Below are 22301 nucleotides of genomic sequence, written 5' to 3' on the forward strand. Positions count from 1 at the left end.
ACATGCCTCGGGGCCAAAAACCCAAAACATAAAACAGGAGCAATATGGTAACAAATTCAATAAAGACTTTTTTTAAAAAAGAATGATTTTACAGTTCTAAAAATTAAATTCTGAGTTTATGCTCAAAAATAATCCCAAATGGAAAAGGCATGTATAACAAACTTTGGCCAGAGAACTGTTTTTCATAAGATCAGACTTTAAAAGTTCATATGCAAAACTAAAGAGGAACAAAGGAAGAGGGTCAGAATGCCTAAAGTGACACATAAACTGAAGGTGACCCAAAAAAAAAGAATATATGAATTTACATATATTTATCATCTACAATGTATGCTTACAGAATACATTTTATACAAGTATAATTATATTTATATAAACCTATGTAATTTATATAAAATATATATTTAGCTATGATCAAAAGAGATAAATTGCTAGCCTGCTGTTTGAGGTGGAGGTAAGATTTTTTTTTTTGAATCTCAGATTTGGAAGGTTCTCATTTAAGGACAATGCTAATTGTTAAGAAGTCTTTTCCTTATATTAAGCAAAATGTACCATTCTCCCTTTGCTGCCCCACAGATTTTACAGATTTAAATACCAGAAGGGGTTTTGTCTTTATCTCAGGTCATGAAACCAATGCCTGGTGGCATCTGGCAGTTCGTGTGAGTGGAAAGACCAATCACAAAGCAACAGCAAATGTTGGAGAGTGAGGTGACCTGGAAACACATTCCCTATCAAAAGAAAATTCAAATGTAAAAATTAGATAAACAGGGTACTGGCCAAACTACACATCCTCAGATTTCACCCAAGTGCCTCCAGGTTTCTGAGATTTCTGAGATTCACACAGGTTAAGCGATTTGCCTTAAACCTACAACCAATCAATAAAAAACATGCAACCGAAGACATTAAACTCTAGAAGCAATTCACTGGCTTACCTGACAGCATAGCCTGATCCAAATGCTGAGGGGTCCAAATTTGTTTTCCATTCCAGCGGTTCTACAAAAACATAGTTTGCCTCTTGGGGATATTTATAGATAAAACTCTCCACAAACATAATAATTTCCTTCACTATAGCCTCATTGAGAGGAGTAACTTCCAGGGTCTTGGCCCCATGCCCCGCAGCACTCCACTGCGCAGACCTGGTCAGTGCCACGCCCATGGGATCCCACGATGCTCAAACCTGAGCTCAGCGCACACACACTGCATCAGAGCAGAGAGAGAGAGACAATAGCATCCATCTTCCTAGAGGAACATTTCTCATTTTCAGGATTTTAAGCTAGTACTTACCCAACCCATATTCTGCTTGTTCATCTTAGAGACGGATTTTTTTTTTTTAATTATCCAATTGCTCTTCAAGTCAATAAAATAGTTAATGTTCCCTGAACCAGCTTTAAGTAAAACTGACCCAAGGACATAAGGATTTTCCAGTATCTGCCTGCCCTGGAATGAATAACTTCTTTCTCATTTTCAGCCTAAGACAGAGAATTCCGGTCAGAAAATAGAAACAGAAAAGTCCAAAAGCGGAAAAAAAAAGAATCGGAGGAGGCATGGCTTCTGGTTTGCAGCTCTGCTGGGGCCAGCGATTATAAGAGATGATCTTTTGAGCTGGGTCACACGTTGCTTAGAATTATGCTATTAAACTGAATTCTGTCATTCTTTGTTGTAACATATATCTGTATCTGTGCAATGATGGCTGATGAAAGTTCCCCAAATGTCATCAGAATTCATAAAAAATGGAATAAGAACATTAGGTAAAATAGAATTTTTTTTCTGAAAATTGGTAAGGTACATATTGATGGTATTAGTCAACATATTTGAGTAATTCAAATTCCAAACTCCCTGCATATATCCTGCCCAGAATATTTTATCATAATTTATAACTTGCTTAAGAGCAAATGTGAGCATGAATCTTTTTAGCCTGTTTATCTAAATTGATTATCAGAGGATTCTAGCACTAAAATGTAAAACAAATTGAAATAGTTTCACTTTCAATAAAATTAGCCTTTAAAAGAGGTATCTAAAAAGATAACATTATCTGCACACTTAAATAAGAGCCAAGTGAATAAATAAGTCCTGATATTACTATATTATGGAACTTTGTCTTTTTTTCAAATAATCTATACTGGTTTATTTTCTCATTGGCAATTAACACTGATGATTAAAACCTTTCACCTGGAATAATAGAAGAATTGTTTAAAAGTTAAATAAAAAATATAACTAGCTTCCTGCTTCCCATAATTATTACAAAAGCTCAGAACCAAGATTTTTTTTTATAGAAATGGTTTGGAGATTTTACTTTCCTTCCTGCTGTTATATCTTCAAATCCAGTATCAGGGACATCTAGATCAGAGGTCCTCGACTGGGCAGTATTGGCTGCTGAACAGCAATGAAGAAGTATCGTACAGATGTTTTATTATCAAAACAATAGGGGACATTGTGAGCACTTAGTGATGAAGACAGAGAATGCCAGATGCCCTGCCCTGTGCAGGACGGTTCCCTAGAAGGAAGAACTATGATGCAACCTCCAACATTTAGCACATAACCAATTTCAGATAATTCATACCTGAGCCTACAACCTATTGCTACTTTACAAATAATCACAAAGGATTTTTCACAGTTTAAATATGCATTGAATTTTCCAGAATTGAAACTACCATATAAATCAAAGGATGGTTGTAAATACTTATTTTATATGGACCTTTACCAGGAGGTCAGCATTTTGCAAAATCATATCATTGACTGAAATTCTAGTCACACAATTTAAGTTTGTGACATGACTGTATTTGGGGTCACTGCATACACAGCAATTCAACATAAGGCTGGAGTAATTGATTTTGTTGTTCAGTCGCTAAGTTGTGTCCAACTCTTTGTGACCCTATAGACTTCAGCACACCAGGCTTCATTACCTGAGCATTTGCATGCTGATATTTTATTACAATTATCTTCTTTTATTTTACAGTTAGAGCACCATTGAGATTTAAAAGTATGATTTTGATTTCAGAAGAGTAAAGTGAGCATTACAAAATGTTATAAGAAGCAAGTATTGGATCAGAAAAAGTTTAGAACAATATAATATACATACATACACATAATATACATCCACATACATATGTATATCTGTAAAAATGCTAGTGAAATAAAATGAATACCAAAAATGTATAAATTTGTTCTGTGCATTCATTTTAGCATTCCAGTTTCTATTGCTAGATTCTGAACACATAAGCAAGCACTGATGTGTGACACTCTTGAGTTTCCCAGTACTATGAAAGAAAGTGCAGATAGATCTATTTCATATGGAAAGGCTCAGGTGGATGGTTCTGTTTGTTTTTAAACTAAAGGTAAATTTGTTTTAGTTTATAAAGTTATTAAATCATTTCCTTCTTGCACCTTTTTTAAAAAAAATGTGAAATTACATAAAGCTATAGGAGTCCACATACCAGATACTAATTTTCTGGAAGACACTTAAAAAGGAGCTAAGAAATGCAAAAAGTTCTTTCTTTTATCATGATAAATTTTTCTACGGAACGTGTGTAACATATTTAACACTATTCAAATTGTTTTTCTGAGTCTAAGAAACCCAGGAGCTGCAGCAATGGACAGGTTTGACTTAAGAAGGCCTAAGAAAAAACTGGGGCTTCCCTGGTGGCTCAGTGGTAAAGAATCTGCCTGCCAAGCAGGAGATGCAGGCTCGATCCCTGGGTCAGGAAGATCTCCTGGAGAAGGAACTCCAGGAGTGGCAAAGCACTCCAGTATTCTTGCTGGGTTAACCCCACGGACAGAGGAGCAGCCTGGCAGGCTACAGTCCACGGGGTTGCAGAGTTGGACATGACTTAGTCAATAAACAACAAAAAGTGAGCCTATGACCATCCAGAAGACAAGCACAATATTATTAGAATTAGTATTAGGGGGAAAAAAGTGGAACAGAATCGCAAAAAAGGCTTTGCAGACCCAAGTGAGTTTTTAAAAGAAAAAACAAGTAGTCTTGTATTTTTTTTCTTAAGTATGAGAATTTCTAATGACCTCTTAATTTGCAAGGAGAACAAAAGCTACAGCATTTATTCCTCTAATTCCAGTAACGTTCCAAAAATTTAAACACTAATTTTTTTTATCAAGATAGGTTGATGAGATGTTTACACCCAGCGCCAATCCATGAGATCTTAGGGCCTGAGACCCATGGTTACAATGAACATATGTGAATACACAGTACTTATTTTGAGTTAAACCAAGATTTTGAAATTTAACAATGACAAGGGAAAAGGTTTTTGTGCATGTTTGTTTCCATAAACTGAGAAGTCACTTTACACTCATATTGTCTACTCATCAACAGTTTTGTTTTTTTCTTTTTAAGGGTCCGTTGCAAGCCTCTAGTATCATTTATAAAATAAAACCCATTCGTGAATAACTTCTGGAACACCTGAGCAGAAGCAAAACTCAATTCTTTACGAGACTAGGGAATATAAGCGTCCACTCAAGATCTAGCGGGTTAGGAGCAGCGCCTGCGCTGGCCTCCAGAGAATGAGGATACCAGGCGATGAAACCTGCAAAAAGACTGGTTTCAGGGCTGACAGGAACCGAGCCCTGGAATAAAAACAAACAGACCCGATATGGAGATGCGCAAGGATGGCACCAGCCGGTCCTCGAACTGAGTAAAGTCGAGTCAAGTATTTGCGCGGGAGGCCGCGGTCCTGGGCTGGGAAGACGGAGACAGGCGCGAGGAAGCGGCAGCGAAGACGCACGGAGGTGGAGGCAAAGCTGCGGAGACGGAGCGGGGAGAAGGGAAGGCAGGCCAGGAGCAGCGGGAGCGGCAGCCGGGGAAGGGGGACATGGATGCGGTCCGGGCTGGGGGCTGCAGAGTCAAGATCCCAAGCCCGGGAGGAGCGGGGTGTCCGCGAGGAAGCAGGGGCTGGACGGGATGGGAGAGACGCGGAGGGGGCGGATACCGGGTTCGAGAGAAGAAAGGGAAGCCGGGAGGAGACAGAAGCGAGGCCTGAGCGCAGCTCCTCAACTTCTCCATGCCCGCGGACTGCTGCAAAGACGCCAGCGCCCGCCGGTCACACTCACCGCAGCCCCCGGCTCAGCGCCCCGCTCCGCCCGCGCGCCCGCCGGTTGCTAGGACGCCGGGTAAACACGGCGCCGGGCGCGCGCCCGCGTCCAGCCCGGAGTCCCGCCCCCGTCCCAGCCCCGCGTCCAGCCCGGAGCCCCGCCCCCGAGCCGAGCCCGCATCCAGGCTGGAGTCCCGCCCCCACCCCAGCCCCGCGTCCAGTCCGGGAGTGCCGCCCCCGCCCCGAGCCCTGCATCCAGTCCCCGAGCCCCGCGCCGCCTTGGAGACAAACGCGCTCTGTACTTCTCTCTTCTCCAGCAACCAGAGGTCGCGTCCTCCTGGCTCCACCAGGTGGGAAACCTGTCACCTTTCCTAACGCGCGGTGAGAGGTTTTAGCAGCAATTTCACAGTAGAACCGAAAGCAAATAGAAAATAGTCATTGGAAACGCCGTTTTGTTTCCCCCTAGGCTTCTAGACAGAAGTCCCATCGCGTTCCTTGAGGAGTTCTGTGTACCCGAAATCTTACCTGGGTTCTGAAAAATAGCACAGAGCCTCTTACAGGATGTTTGAGATGCACATTTTTCTCTCCAGAAAGCAAATAAACTAGAATTCTAGGATATTAACGGGAAAAGCAGAAACTGCTCTTGGATATTCTCGTTCATAGAACTAGAATGAAATGAGGACATTTCCCCGTGTTTCTAAATGCCTTTCGCCTCTGTGTGCCAAGATGACTTTGACCCCACCAGCAGACACTCTACCATCAGGAGTTGTTATTAAGTCTTAGTTGGGTTAAGTCGTGTCTGACTCTGCGACCCCATGGGCTTTAACCCTGCAGGCTCCTCTGTCCGTGGGATTTCCCAGGCAAGAATACTGGAGTGGGTCGCCATTTCCTTCTCCAGGGGATCATCCTGACCCAGGGATTGAACCATGTCTCCTACATTGGGAGATGGATTCTTTACCACTGAGCCACCTAGGAAGCCCACTAACAGGAGACCAACCTTGAAAAACCAGAGGGAGGGAGTGGAAAAAAGGAAAATATTCGTTGGGTGAAAAAAAAAAGGGGGGGAATGAGCGGTGTACTGTCTTGGCTGATGGAGTGTTTGGGGACAGCCCAGATAGTTGGGGCGGGGGGAGGTGGAGGGAGGGAGGGAGAGAGACAGTGTTAAGGAACTAGAACTGGATTGTTTTTCGTTAAAGCCAGCAGGTCTATGAGGATGTCAAGTGTCATATGTGAGGGTAGTATGTTGTTGTCTCTCAAAAACAGCTTTCTGCAGACACAGAGAAATAAGGTTGATGTGGCCTTTGCTTTGGATTCTTATCTTCTCTTTTTGAGATTGTGAAACTTGTTAGGAGTGGAATCTTTTTGCCTAAAGGGACCTCCCTTCCAGAGAAGCCTAGAATTGCAAGCACCAGAAAGGAAGATTATGTGCCAGTAGGTGTAAGGGGCCCAATAAAAAATTTTTTTAAAGGTGGTAAGATTACATTCAGGAGCACAGGATCACACCTGTAGAGCTGACGCAGGGTCATGACCTGGTGAAGGTCAACAAGCTGGGGAGGGGCCGCCTTTCAGAGGCATGAAGCTTTTTCTGGTATTCATTTCACTTATGGATTTTAATCAGCTGTAGAATATGAGAACACATTTACTAGGCCCACTGTAGAAACTGGCCAGAAATCTACAGAGTGCTGGACAGTGGACCTTGGTTTGCAAAGCAGAAACAAACCAGCACCAACCAAGATCTGAGCATTGGCCAAATTCATGCCAAGTCAGAATCTATCATTGCTTAATCCTATTCCAAATTGGAATTTATTAGCTTCGAGATTAAAAAAAAAAAAAAAAAACTTCTAACAATATTTAAATTTGTAGAATTCCCAGGGGGCTTCTTCCAGTTTTTTTCTCGCCATGTGGAAGCACTAACTTGGCTGACCTTCAGTTCTCAGCTTAACTGACCATTTCTCAGGGTACGCACCATCCCACCTAAAGAAGCCTCCCAGTAGAATTTAACTCCTCTCAGTCTTTTTGCCTGTCTCCTGCCACTGCAGTCAGCACCATGAAACAGGGACCTTTTCTGTTTCCTTCCAGTGTGTATCCCTAAGAGCTGGAAGGCAGACTGACCTGCAGAAGGAGCAAAATTGATGACTCATCTGACCGAAGATGGCTTGCTACTTGACATTCTTTGTTGAACCAGGAAGCAGACAGGTAAGGCCGCGTTTCCCTGGACACACTTGATAGAACCAGTTTGACGATTCTGAGTGGCTGTGTATGGAAAAGAGCTTTCAACACTGAGGGCGCACAGGTGTTTGCTGTAGCAGAGGGCTCTCCCAGCATTGCCTACAGCTGAAACACGACCCAGTTTTGTCCAGTGGAACTTCAGACAAAGTCTGCCATGGGCATCTGAGAAAGGTTGGAACATTTTTGGCTAAATAAGCCCTCCGTGAAACCATCCACCCCGGCTCAGAGTGGCTCAGCTCCCCTGGAGCACAGTAAACGTTGAGGCACAGATTCCATGTAAGCATTTGCTAGGATTGCCTAACAAGGTATCATAGACCTTAAACAACAAAAATATATTGTTTCACAGCTCTAGGAGCTCAAAGTCCAAAATCAAGGTGTTGGCAGGGTTGATTCCTCCTGAAGGCTGTGAGGGAAATATCTGTTCTGGGCCTCTCTCCCTTTCTTGTGACAGCCATCTTTATGTCTTGGCATGTCCTCTCTGTACACCTGTCTCTGCAAAAGGCCCCTTTTCCAAAGACAATCATCGTGTTGGACTAGGGTCCATCCTCATTAACTCACTTTAACTTGCATTACCTCTGTAAGACCCTATCTCCTACAAGTTTGCATTCTGAGGAATGGGGTTTCAATATATGAATGGGGAGGGGAGGACACAGTTCCAGACACGGCATTCTGTAAACACAGGAGTCGGTGGGTTTCAGGGGCCCATTCATCTGTATTAGAGTGGAGCCCCTTGGTGTGGGGCAGCCAAGAGGAGCATATCAGAATAGGAGGAGGCCAGAATCAGGAGAAGGTTGGTCTGAGTGTCTGATACCTCAATCCGGAAAGGACTGACAGTGGAAGAACCTCACAAATCTAGCCGAAAAGTACAATCACTCTATTGTGCAATAATGGAGTTAAGTCTCATGTGGGGACAAGATCTCCTGTTAATGGAATTTTTCAGACTTCAACAGAATTCTGCATGAAGTCTGATGAAGCTCTAAAGGCCAAATTCCCCAGGTCCAACCTTTGTTTAGAGTCAGAGACCAACCATCTAAAGAATGGCAGCCTCAGCTGATGGACTGGGGACCAAGTCTGGAAATGAAATAACTCTTTCTGTGTACATTCTAACTTCCTAGACTTTCATTTATTTGATAAGTATTTTTTTTTTTTTGATATTGGTATGTGCTGCCAGGCACTCTGTTCACAGAACTGGGTTGTCCAGTTCCAGTTCTGGAAAAGAAAAAAAAGGAGTCTGTTAAACTCTATTCAAAATCCCTGGAGTAAGGCCCGTAGCAGGGAGCACAGTAAGCAAAGAGGAAAAGAAGTTGCAAGGTGGGCAGTCACAGAAGGTAGTGCCTTAAAGCCATGATGAAGAGGCAGATTGTATTCCAAGAGCAAATGAAAGTTATTGGAGGGTTTTAAAGAAAGAGTGGCATGATCTGATTCATGTTGCTAAGAAGTCTAACTGTTAAGGTGCAAGAGTAGAAGCAGGACGACTATTAACCTACCACCGTGGGTCAGGCCCCTAAGAAACGGTCCAGGATAGAAAGAGGCCTCTGAAGGATGCATTGAGGAACCCTTCCAGGGGAGTGAAGGCAACAGGACTGGACAGGGAGAAAAGCTAAATTGCCCTGGGTCTGGGATGGCCCTACAGGGTTTTCCCATATTAAGGCGAGGGGGCTGGTGGGCCTTTGTATCTCGTTATCTTTACATTTTCTACCCCCACATCCAAATCGTTATTCATTTGTTAACCTCCGTTACATACTAAGTTCATCTTTTTGTCTTCCAGTGTTACTGACATATTTACATACAGCACTGTGTAAGTTTAAGGTGTACAGCATAATGATCTGAGTTACATCATAAAATGATTGTCACAGTACATTATCACAGTGTCTTATTGTCAGAAGTTTAGTGAACATTCAATCATCTCATATAGATATAAATTGTAAAAATAGAGAACAGTTTTTCCCTTGGGATGAGAACACTTAGGGTTTACTCTCTTAGGAACTTCCAGATATAACCTACGGCTGTGTTAATGATATTTATAACGTTGTACATTACATTACTAGTAATTATCTGTCATAACTGGAAGCTTGTATCTTTCGACCACCTTCATCTAATTCCCCTCCTCTCACCCTCTGCCTCTGAAATCACAAATCTGATCACTTTTTCTATGAGTTTGCTTGCTTGTTTTTGAAGTGTAATTGGCCTGCAACACTATGGGTGCATATGCTCAGTGGTGTCTGACACTTTGCCACCCCATGGGCTGTAGCTCACCAGACTCCTCTGTCCATGGAATTCTGCAGGCAAGAATACCAGAGCAGGTTGCCATTTCCTACTCCAGGGGATGTTCCTGACCCAGGGATTGAAACTGAGTCTCTTGTATCTCCTGTATTGGCAGGTGGATTCTTTACCACTGCACCACTTGTGAAGTTCCATCTACCAATATGGCACTGGTTTAAACAGATACAGTGTATCCGTGGGAAGGACTATTACACAGCTGTTTTAGAAGAGTGAGCCAGATCAGTGTTTGTTGATACCACATTGCTTTGATTACTATACCTTTCTTTGTAGTATAATTTGAAATCAGAGTGTGATACCTCCAGTTTTGTTTGTCTTTCTTAAGATTATTTTGATGATTCAGGATCTTTTATGTGTCTACAAATTTTAGAATTATTTGTTCTAGTTTTATGAAAAAATGCCATTGATATTTATAGGGATTGCATTGATTCTATAGGTTTCCTTGGATAGTATAGTCATTTTAACAGTATTAATTTTTCTAACCCATGAGCACAGTATATTCTTCCATGTGTTTGTGTCATCTTCAGTTTCTTTCATCAGTATTTTATAGTTTTTTGTTTACAAATCTTTTACCTCCTTCAGTTCAGTTCAGTTCAGTTGCTCGGTCATGTCCGACTCTTTGCGACTCCATGAATCACAGCACGCCAGGCCTCCCTGTCCATCACCAACTCCCGGAGTTCACTCAGATTCACCTCCATCGAGTCAGTGATGCCATCCAGCCATCTCATCCTCTGTCGTCCCCTTCTCCTCCTGCCCCCAATCCCTCCCAACATCAAAGTCCTTTTCAATGAGTCAACTCTTCGCATGAGGTGGCCAAAGTACTGAAGTTTCAGTTTTAGCATCATTCCTTCCAAAGAAATCCCAGGGTTGATCTCCTTCAGGATGGACTGGTTGGATCTCCTTGCAGTCCAAGGGACTCTCAAGAGTCTTCTCCAACACCACAGTTCAAAAGCATCAATTCTTCATTGCTCAGCCTTCTTTACAGTCCAACTCTCACATCCATACATGACCACAGGAAAAACCATAGCCTTGACTAGACGGACCTTAGTTGGCAAAGTAATGTCTCTGCTTTTCAATATGCTATCTTTACCTCCTTAGGTAGGTTTATTCCTAGATATCTTATTGTTTATGATGTGATGGTAACTGAAATTGTTTTCTTAACTTTTCTTTCTGATAATTAGTCACTAGTATATACAAATGCAACAGATTTCTGTATATTAATTTTATATCCTGCAACTTTACCAAATTTGTTGATGAGTTCTAGTAGTTTTTTGATGGCATCTTTAGGATTTTCTCTGTATGGTATTAATATCATGTCATCTGCAAACAGTGACAGTTTTACTTCTTCCTTTCCAATTTGGATTCCTTTTGTTTCTTTTTCTTCTCTGATTGCCATGGTTAGGACTTTTAATACTGTGTTGAATAAGAGTGGTGACAGTGGGCCATCCTTGGTTTGTTCCTGATCTTAGAAGAAATGTTTCAGCTTTTTACCATAGAGCATGATGTTAGCAGGACAGGGAGGCCAGGCATGCTGCAGTCCATGGGGTCACAAAGAGTCAGAGGTGGCTGGGCGACTGAACGACAGCAGATGTTAGCAATGGGCTTGCCATATATGGCCCTTGTCATGTTGAGATATGCTCCTTCTAAATCCTCTTTCTGGGGGAGTTTTAATCATAAATGGATGATAAATTTTGTCAAAAGCTTTTTCTGCACCTATTGAGATGATACAATTTTATTCTTCAAATTGTTAGTATGATGTGTCACATTGATTGATTTACAGATATTGAACTATCCTTGCATCCTTGAGATAAACTCCACTTGATCATGGTGTGTAATCTTCTTAATGTATTGCTGAGTTTGGTTTGCTAATACTTTGTCGAGGATTTTTGCACCTCTTCACCTGTATTGGCCTGTGATTTCTTTTGTGTGTGTGTAACATCATTCTCTGGTTTTGGTATCAGGATGATACTGGTCTTATAGGATAAGCATGGCCAGCTTCTTATTTGTCCCTGGTCTTCACTATTTCCTTCCTGTAGTCCCACTCTAGCCCTTTAGGTGAGAAAGGACAGTGAAGGGAAAAGTAGAAGGACAAGGAGTCTCTATAAATTGTCCTGTCAAAAACTAACTCTGCGTTCTTTGCATTAAGCCTGATCTGGCTCTTTCTCTTATGAATGTTTTTCTTGGGATTTCAAAAATATTGCAGTGTTGGTGTCCTTCTCACTGTATTTTGTGCCATCCCTAAACAAGCTTCTTCCTCTGACTTTATTCCTGGGAATTTAGCTGTTTATACATTTATTTCTGCTGAGGTTTTATAGCTGCCATCCCACCTGTTCCAACTCCCACTGTATTTTTCACCCACAGCCAAAATTTGACCCATGGGAAGCACTCATACATTATCTGCTCCACTAACTCTGCAGGTCAGTCCTGTCACAGTTGAGGCTTTCCTCAATTGTCCTCTGCATGTCTCTCATCCCCCAGGCTCATCCACTGTCTCCTCTCCCACTCACAACTGCACAGAATGAAGGATATGTATTAAGCTCTCTAAGTAGTCTTCTTAAAGTCCCTCTTCTTCCTTCCTTCTAAACTGAGGTTGAAGGGCACATGAACAGAAAAGAGATGGCCAGCACAGCTCTCTCCAAAAAGCTCTTCCCTGGAAATCCACTCATTTCCCTTCTATAACTTCAATATGGGTGAGGCAGGAAATTGACTTTCCAGTTATAACCTCTACAATTTTACATCTCAGCCTAGTGCCTTACTCTGGAATAAATTATCTATTGTATCTCGAATCCTAATGTCTTGAATGAATGAAACAATTTTAACATATTATTTCTTAGCTGCATGTTCAAATCGTGGATGATGTACAAATCAGTACTATACATTGCCTCAGAAAGTGGATGGATGGGGAAGAATTATAAATGTTTTTGTTTCTATACCTTCTTATCTTTTGGTGTGTTGCAATGAGCCTGTGTTCCTGTAGTAAATGATTAGGACCGTGTAAGAAACAATAGACATAGAATGCACGAGTAAATTTAAATTCTTTATACAGATAATTCAAATTTAGGCCATATATCAACTGTCATTTCATATGCATCAAACAAAATGATTTTTATTCTAAGGTAATAAAAGTGTAGGATTGCCTTAAACATTTGAAAACACCAAAGTGTTTTCTCTGATCTTTATCTCACATTTCCATGTTGTGCAATTGATTGACCTTTAATGAGTGAGAAGATAAAATAAGAGAAGTCTCTAATTGAATGGGAGGAGGGGGGCCTAGGGCTAGTGTGTTGTAAGCTTCATTTCCATATAAGTGAAAAATGAAAAATAAACCCAGAGAGGTGCATTCTCTTATCAGTTTGAACCACATCTATAATAATGATAAAAACTGGTCTGTAGGATTAATTAAACCTAAATTTATAATCAAATATGTGCGTTGTGCACATCACCAAAACTCACAAAAATGACAGTGAGGAAAGAGAATGGGAGGGAAGATGAAATGGGTGAAACATACCAGCAGAACATGGGTAATAGAAAACAGAAGGGTTGAAATGGCTTAACCGAGAGGAGAAAGCTGAATCCTAAAAGCTTGAAGGGATCAAAGCCAATAAAAATAAAACATTTGCAGAAAAATGGACCCTGGAAAAACTCAGAACTTGGAGGCATCTCTGAAGGTGCAGAGTGGACTGAAAACAGGAAGACAGCTTGAAAGCCTTGTTCAAGGAGTAGCTGGACATATCAATTTCCCCCCCAATCTAAAGGTTTATCACTCAGAGCACCAGGAACAGCTAAAAACACTGTACAGAAATCATGGAACTAAAGAAATATGGGCTCCCAATTACACACACACACCCTCACCCTCCCCCTCCCCCTCACCCTCCCTGCTGTCTCCTGGCCCCCTTCCTCACAGTGGCAACCCGATGTCTTTCAGGCAGGCCTGACGCTGACCAGCATGGACGCAGAGATCAACAGGTGCTGACACTTGAGAGTTCTTCCAATCAAATAGACAAGTGTTGCAAGAGGGGACATGTGTGGGTAGCAGGGGGCAGGAATGGTGCCAACAGAATTATGCCTTCTACTTCCAAAGTAAGAAGTCAACAATAATTCCTAAAAAGGAAAACCAAGCCATAGCAGTTTAAGGATGTCATTTAGAAATTTTGAAACATTGAGCAGTACCAGAGATGAGTAAGACTCTTGCCCATCTCTGTGATTTTTTTGGAAAAAAAAAGGATTCAATCAATTTCTCAAGAAGAACCAGGGCCAACCACTTTGTGGAAAGCTTGTGCTCCATCATCCATCACACAGACTTAGAGACACCCAGTTCTGATGAATTCAGACATCAGAAGAGGTGAGGCTTCTGTGACAAGTAACTAGTGCTATAATACTGCTGCCTAACCCAGCACCCCACTCAGTAGTACGGATGAATTCATACTTGCACTCACAGACCTGTAGGTCAGGTGCAGCTTCTTGCAGTTTGGCTCATCTAGATGAGGCCAGAGTAAGTACTCTGGTTCAGGCTGTGCTTCTAGGCTTGGCTCCAGGCTGTGAAACCTGTTCCACATCTCATTCCAGAGCTCAGGCAGAGGGCTAGTGGCTATGTTTGGCATGTACTTGTCATCGTGAATCACTTTCATGAACATTCCAACTGACATCCCATGCGTTGTGTCAACTGACATCCCATGGATCCAAAAAATCACATGGTCAAGCTCAAAGCCAGAGGCTGGGGAGCTGTTATTTGCCCACTATGAACTCATGGCCAGGGTGTAGATAATCCGACACCACTTCAGCAGATGGAAGAAATCGCTAAAACTGATAATCCAGTCTACCAGCACACCTTCCTCAGTGTACCATCCAACAAGTGTGTTTTGATATTGGTCTTCATTCCCATTACATCATCATGGTAGTTCTGTCACCTTATCATATTCTCTGTCCTCTAGCAGGCAAATCTAGGATTGTATACAAATAATTTAAACACATTGTAATCATGTGTTTAAAAAAAAGAATACAATGAATAGCTTAGAGAAGTGTTCTGATTTGTCTCTTTATTTTTATGCAGTCATTTTGAGTCTTTAAAAATCTTTTTCTAAATTACTTTGTTCAAAGTCTCTCTTTTTGTTTTAAACTCTTTTATCTAAATAAGAATACATAATACCATAAAAAAATGTACCCCATTTTATGTCAGGTAGCACTTGGTCCCTATTCTGGATTTTTAAAAAGTAGAAACTCAGAGCAAAATACACTGGAATGCAGGGAAAGTTATTTGATATAGAAAATGTGTAGTCTAGCCAAGAAGTGATTACTCCAGAAATCCTCATGGAGAATAAAGGATTTAATGTGAGACTTGATATTTTGGAAAAACAAACTGAGGATTAATAATATCCGGGTGATGTCTCCTAAAAACACCAAAGGAAACAGTGAAGACATCTTAAAAGAATGGCTTCCAGATGCCTAGTAAATCATGTGTCTCTTCCGAATGAGAACATGACTAAAGGGGGATATTACTTATTTTGAGAAAAGAAGCATTCTTTGAGTGACTAGTCGTCTTTTGCCCGTCAACTCTGTAGTACTATTAAAGATCTAAAAGCCAAGAGTATTATCCTTTTCAAATAATGAAATGATGGATACATTATTTGCAATGAAAATTAGTTTAACTGCACAGTGTGATTTATTTGTAAGAAAATAAGTAAGTTAGGGTTTTATGGTGAGATGAATTGTCTTCTTTGGTGACTGGAATATATCTCGGAGTTTTGTAAGGTAGAGGAAGGATGATTGTAAAAAGAGAGGATGGGAAAACCAGGATGGGGCTTAGTGCTTCAGAATATATTTAGGTACATTTCAGAAACAATTTGTAATCTGGAAACTGATTTCCTATAAAGTATCTAGACCCACAGACCCTTTTGCAAGAGTTCATGTGTTCCCAGTTTGGAAGCCACTCACTTGGTTCATTGATGGAGTGTCTCAGGCCCCATGTTCCTCTGCCTTTTGCGGTCTTAAGTCACACCCCCCAGTAGGCTCCAGTATGGATCTGCACCAGTCACAATGTGCCAGAACTCATTAGCTTTCAGAGTTAGGGTCCTGACGAGCAGTTATTGAAGTCACTGGTATTGGTTTTCCATATTGAAATCTTTCTTTGACTTTCTCAGTGATTCATAGTCTTATGCCTGTAAAATTACCTGGCAAGTGTTTGGGCTCGAAGCAGTTCTTCTCTGGGTTTTGTCCCTGGATTAAAAAACAACAGCAACAGCAGCAGGAATGAAACTAGTCTCTAGGGATGACAAACAGATTGTAATCTGATATCATAGAACAGAAATTAGAATGCTTACATTCTCTCTGCGGGCTATTGCATTTACTCAATTACATTTCCTATAGAGGATTTTAAACACAAATGGGCCATTTTGTAATTTCCATGGATATTAAGTTCTTAAGGTAGAAAAAGGAGGAAAAACGGAAGTCTAAATGAACTAAATTAATCTTCTATTTCCTTCCTAACTGACAAATCAGCTGAAAGAGGCAGAAGCACGATTAATAAACCATATGCAATACTTTGCCAGTTGTCATTTGAGGAAACTGTTTTTTCTCCTGTCTTATTGATTACCTAAGTGTTATAATAACATTACAGGAGCTTTTGGGGATTAGGAAAGCCATGATGATTTTTTTCCCCCTCTTTTGCAAAAGTGTCTACTTCCTCAACTTCTGTAAGCTCACTCTGTATTATTTAAGATTAGGTTCTGGTGTGAGAAAAAACTGGCTTACGGAGGACAGAATTTTATTACAACAGTAGTCTGCAGCAGCAGTCAACTCTGCAGAGTGCTAGGGGATTCAGGCTCCTCCTCTGCTGGGCAGGACTCACATTTCCAAGGTCTCCCTCCTCTCCAGCATGAGGACCACTTTCCAGCCAACAGGAGAGAAGAAAGCATGAAGGGGGACAAAGGTCATGCACTGGCTTTCTTTTCAGGAAATTGCCATACCACAGTTCTACTTATATCTCAGTGGCCAAAATTAATCACATGAAACATTTTGGCTTTTTACATTCTGAAGCTATCTTAATAGATACACAGAAATTTAAATGAACCAAATTAAATTTTTCTTTCTTTTTTGGCTGCACTGCACAGAGCAGCATGTGGGATCTTAGTTCCCTAACCAGGGAATGAACCTGCACCCCCTGCCTTTCAAAGCACAGAGCCCTAACCACTGGACTGCCAGGGAAATTTCTTGTCTTTTCTAAAGATCTGACCCTTTTATCATTAAAAAGTTACCCTGTTTTTCTCTAGTAATGATTTTTGCCTGGGAGTATATTTTGTCTGATTTTAATAGAGGTACCTCAGCTTTCTGTTTGGTGTTTTCCTGATGTATCCTTTTCTATCCTTTTACTTTCAAGTTTTCTGGAAACTTACATCTTAGATATGTTCATTGTAACAGAATATAGCTAATTTTTTTTTAATACAGTCTGACAGTGTTTGGAATTGACATGTACATGTTGCTATATTTAAAATGGATAACCCACAAGGACCTATTGTATAGCAAAGGGAATCCTGCTCAGTACTCCATAATAATCTAAATGGGAAAAGAATTTGGAAAAGAATAAATACATGTTTGTTTATGACTGACTACCTTTGTGGCACACCTGAAACGTACACAACATTGTTAATCAACTATACTTCAATATAAAATAAAAAAATTTTAATAAAGTAAAAAAATATATAGTCTGACAACATTTGTGTTTAATGAAGGCATTTAAGATAATTACATTATGTGAAATCTTGTTTTATGTTTCCATTTGTGCCATCTTTCCTATGATTCTTTTTCTCTGCTCTGTTGCCTTTTGCTTGAATTGATTAATTTTTTCCTAATTCTTTTTTATTTACTATTATTTAGAAGTCATGCACTCTGATACTGTTCTTTTTGTGGTTACCCCAAAAAATAACAGACATAATTAACTTATCAAAGCCTCATATTAGTGTCTTTGCCCAACTGCTGAGCCCTATGCATGCTGGAGTTGTGTCCCTTCTGGTACAACATGCTACTGCTGCTTTATACAGTCATCATTTCATATTGTTTGTTTCTGTGCATATATTGACCATTTTCTCTGCTTTCCTTTTCTTTGGAAAAAAAGAATCATTGAGGTATGACTGATGTTCAATAAACTACATGTTAAAAGTGTTACAATTTGATCAGTCTCAACATATATGAAACAGTCACTACATCTAGGAGAATGAACATACTGTCGCCTCTAAGAGGCTTGTCATGCCCTGTTTTACTACTTCATCCAGCCTCTATATTCTGTTGGTGGTGGTGGTGCTTCAGGCAGGAGACTAAATCCAGATCCTGTTACTTTGTCATGGCCATTAGTGGACATTTCTCTCCAATTGTATCTCAGACTTTGAATATGATATCACTTTCCTTCTTTCTCTCTTTTATACTCATTAGATTTTCCCTCAGTAGAGGTCTGCTGGAGAAGAAAATGGCAACCCATTCCAGTATTCTTGCCTGAGAAATCCCATGGACAGAGGAGCCGGGAGGGCTACAGTCCATGGAGCTGCTAAGACATGACTTAGCAAGTAAACCACTACCCAAAGATCCGCTAATGGCAAATTCCCCTCAGTACTTGATGACCTGGGAATATCATCAGCTTCAGTTCAGTTCAGTTCAGTTGTGTCCAGCTCTTTCCGACCCCATGGACTTCAGCACATCAGGCTTCCCTGTCCATCACCAACTCACAGAGCTTGCTCAAACTCATGTCCATTGAATTGGTAGTGCCATCCAACCATCTCATCCCCTGTCATCCCTTTCTCCTCCCGCCTTCTATCTTTCCCAGCATCAGGTTCTTTTCCAATGAGTTGGTTCTTCATATCAGCTTGGCTTCATATAAAAGATTTTTCCCCCCTAAGAATAGAGGTCTTGGTTAAAAATAGTTTTCTCTTTGTACATTGAATATATCACTTCACAGTCTCCTGACTTCTTTTTTTGTCATCAAGAAATCAGCTGTCGATTTGTTACTCCTCTAAAGGTAGTACATCTCCTTTTAAGATTTCTTTTCATTGTTTCTTTCTGAATAATAAGCATTTATAAAAGGCATAGGGCATAGACATAGAGAAAAAGCTAGTTAACTACCAGTAGGGAGAGAAATGGTGGAGGGGCAAGGTAGGAGTGGTGAATTAAGAAGTACAAACTATTATTTGTACAATAAATAAACTATTAATACAAAATGTATTGCTCAACATAAGACATAGAGCCAATATTTTAAAATAACTGGGGTATAACCTTTAAAAATTGTGAATCAAAATATGCTGTATAATTGTAACTTTATAAGATTGTGCATCAACTATATCTCAAATGTTCAAAATAGCTAAGAATAACAGTAGCATAATAATAACTAAGAGCAAAAAAAGCATAAGATGTATAAAGATCAAATACAGCTTGCTTCTTTTATAGAAGTGAGGATCTCTTTTTCTTTGATGCTCTACAGCTTCACCATGATTTTTCTAGTTGTGAGTTTTCTTCTTATTTATCCTGCCTGATTTTTGCTGTGCCCTTGAGTCTGACCAAAGATCCTTTTCAACAATCCTGGAAAATTCTCAGCCATTTTATTCTCACACATTAACTCTGCTCCCTCTCTCTTTTCTTTCTGAAGCTCTGTTCGTCCTAAGTTGCTTCAGTTGTGTCCAACTCTTTGTGACCCCATGGACTGTAGCCTGCCAGGCTCCTCTGTCCGTGGGATTATCCCAGCAACAATACTAGAATGGGTTGTCATGCCCTCCTCCAGGGGGTCTTTCCGAACCAGGAAGCAAAACCGTGTCTCTTATGTCTCCTACTTTGGCAGGCAGGTTCTTTACCAGTAGTGCCCCCTGGGAAGCTCCAGGTAGGCACATATCTCCTCTGTCCACCCATTTTCTTAACCTATTTTCCCATATATTGCATGTGATTTCTGTGCCACCTTCTGGATAACACCCTCATGATTATTTGTCCTTGAGATCACTAATTCTCTCTTCAGCTGTGTCTAAAGTGAAGTCGCTCGGTTGTGTCTGACTCTTTGTGACCCCATGGACTATAGCCTACCAGGCTTCTCCGTCCATGGGATTTTCCAGGCAAGAGTACCAGAGTGGGTTGCCATTTCCTTCTCCAGGGGATCTTCCTGACCCAGGGATTGAATCCAGGTCTCCCACACTGCAGGCAGACGCTTTACTCTCTGAGCCACCAGGGAAGCCCTCAGCTATGTCTAGTCTACTGTTAAACCTATCCATTGAGGGTTTATTTTGTTCATTTCAGTAATTATGTTTCTCATTTCCAGGTACTCTACTTGCTTCTTGCTCAGATTATGGTCATTTTATATAGTCTATTGTTCTCTATACAGATTTTCAAACTTTTATTTATACATGCTAAGCATAATGCTTTTGAACTGTGGTGTTGGAGAAGACTCTTGAGAGTCCGTTGGACTGCAAGGAGATCCAACCAGTCCATTCTGAAGGAGATCAGCCCTGGGATTTCTTTGGAAGGAATGATGCTAAAGCTGAAACTCCAGTACTTTGGCCACCTCATGCGAAGAGTTGACTCATTGGAAAAAAACTCTGATGCTGGGAGGGATTGGGGGCAGGAGGAGAAGGGGATGACCGAGGATGAGATGGCTGGACGGCATCACGGACTCGATGGACATGAGTCTGAGTGAACTCCGGGAGTTGGTGATGGACAGGGAGGCCTGGCGTGCTGCGATTCATGGGGTCGCAAAGAGTTGGACATGACTGAGCGACTGAACTGAAGTGAAGCATAATACTTACTTATACATGCTAAGCTAATTATGTTATATGCATAATATAACAGTATCTGAAGTCCTGTGGCTTTATTTCTAATATCTTTATTCTTGCTGCTTCTCACTCATGGTACCTTGTTTCCCTGTGTGTTGAATAGTATTTTGCTGTGAGCTGCTCATTTCCCTTGAAATTTTTTTTTTCAATGAATTCTTTGAGAACTGGGGAAAAATGTTTCCCGTAGAGAGGATTGCCTTTGCTTCTGCCAGATTCCTGTATATCTAAGGCTACTTTGAATTCCTGGTATCATTTTGTATATTTGGTCTGTAATTTTTCATTTAACAATATATCATGAAATCTGTGTTACTCTAGATAAATTCACCTACTCATTATTTTTAACATTGCACGGCATTCTGTAACAATGATATATTATAATTTATTTAATCCTTTGACTGTGTGGAACACAACAGGCTGTGGAATATTCTTATATAGGAATACCAGACCACATTACCTGCCTCCTGAGAAACCTGTATGCAGGACAAGAAGCAACAGTTAGAACTGGACTTGGAACAATGGACTGGCTCAAAATTGGGAAAGGAGTATCTCAAGGCTGTATTTTGTCACCCTGCTTATTTAACTTATATGCAGGGTTTATCATATGAAATGCTAGGCTGGATGACTCACAAGCCAAGCTGGAATCAAGATTTCTGGGAGAAATATCAACAATCTCAAATATGCAAATGATACCACTTTAATGGCAGAAAGTGAAGAGGAACTAAAGAGCCTCTTAATGAAGGTGAAAGAGGAGAGTGAAAAAGCTGGCTTAAAACTCAACATTCAAAAATGAAGATCATGGCATCCTGTCCTATCACTTTACGGCAAATAGGGTAAAAAGTGGAAACAGTGTCAGATTTCATTTTCTTCGCTCCAGAATCAATATGGATAGTGACTACAGCTAACAAAATTAAAAGACGCTTGCTCCTTGGAAGAATAGCTGTGACAAACCTAGACAGTGTATTTTAAAAAGCAGGGAAATCACTTTGCTAACAAAGGTCTGTAAAGTCAAAACTGTGGTTTTTCCAGTAGTTTTGGAAACTAACCATACGTAACTAATGGAAAAACCATAGTTTTGTATGGTTGTGAGAGCTGAACCATAAAGAAGGCTGAGCGCCAAACAATTGATGCTTTCAGACTGGTGCTGGAGAAGACTGTTGAGAGTCCCTTGGACAACATAGAGATCAAACCAGTCAATCCTAAACATAATCAACCCTGATTATTCATTGAATATTTGAAAGGACTGTTGCTGAAGCTCCAATACTTTGGCCACCTGATGCGAAGAACCTACTTATTGGAAAAGACCCTGATGTTGGGAAGGATTTAGGGCAAGAGGAGAAGGGGGCCACAGAGGATGAGATGCTTGGATAGCATCACTGACTCAATGGACATGAGTTTGAGAAACTCAGGGAGATAGTGAAGGACAGGGATGCCGAGTGTGTTGCAGTTCATAGGGTCGCAAGGAGTCAGACACAACTTAGCAACTGAACAGACCAACAATTTATCCTTCAACTGTTTACTTTTTAGGAGACATCACTAAAAATGTGTATCTTTATATACATAACTTTACATGCTTGCATAATCATCTCTAATTTTTATGTACATATAAAACTTATATACCCTCTAATCATATACATTCATTATTCAATAACAATGGCATCCCACTCCAGTACTCTTGCCTGGAAAATCCCATGGATGGAGGAGCCTGGTAGGCTGCAGTCCATGGGGTCGCGAAGAGTCAGACACGACTGAGCGACTTCACTTTGACTTTTCACTTTCATGCATTGGAGAAGGAAATGGCAACCTACTCCAGTATTCTTGCCTAAAGAATCCCAGGGATAGGGGAGCCTGGTGGGCTGCCATCTATGGGGTCGCACAGAGTCGGACATGACTGAAGCAACTTAGCAGCAGCAACATATATTGAATGTATTCATTTACACATTCAAATATATTAATACATACATTA

The 22301-nt window shown here is 40.8% G+C and overlaps 1 protein-coding gene across 3 annotated transcripts in view; it reads right to left on the bottom strand.

Annotated features, from left to right (window-relative positions):
* ODAD2 (outer dynein arm docking complex subunit 2) overlaps positions 1–5095 on the bottom strand; it is a 162122-nt gene extending 157027 nt beyond the window's left edge. For 2 of the 3 annotated variants that reach the window (XM_040248019.1, XM_040248017.1), the window contains exons 1-2: positions 5056–5095; positions 930–1194 (exon numbers count right to left, since the gene is read on the bottom strand). In XM_040248019.1, coding sequence (XP_040103953.1) covers positions 930–1153 — 224 coding nt within the window. In that variant the 5' untranslated portion in view covers positions 1154–1194; positions 5056–5095. Of the gene's footprint in view, positions 1–929; positions 1933–5055 lie in introns of those variants that run through there. The other variant, XM_040248018.1, reaches the window with a different exon arrangement.
* Between the last annotated feature and the right edge of the window lie 17206 nt (positions 5096–22301).

The sequence above is a fragment of the Oryx dammah genome, unplaced genomic scaffold, assembly GCF_014754425.2.
Source record: "Oryx dammah isolate SB20612 unplaced genomic scaffold, SCBI_Odam_1.1 HiC_scaffold_10, whole genome shotgun sequence".
Lineage (NCBI taxonomy): Eukaryota > Metazoa > Chordata > Mammalia > Artiodactyla > Bovidae > Oryx > Oryx dammah.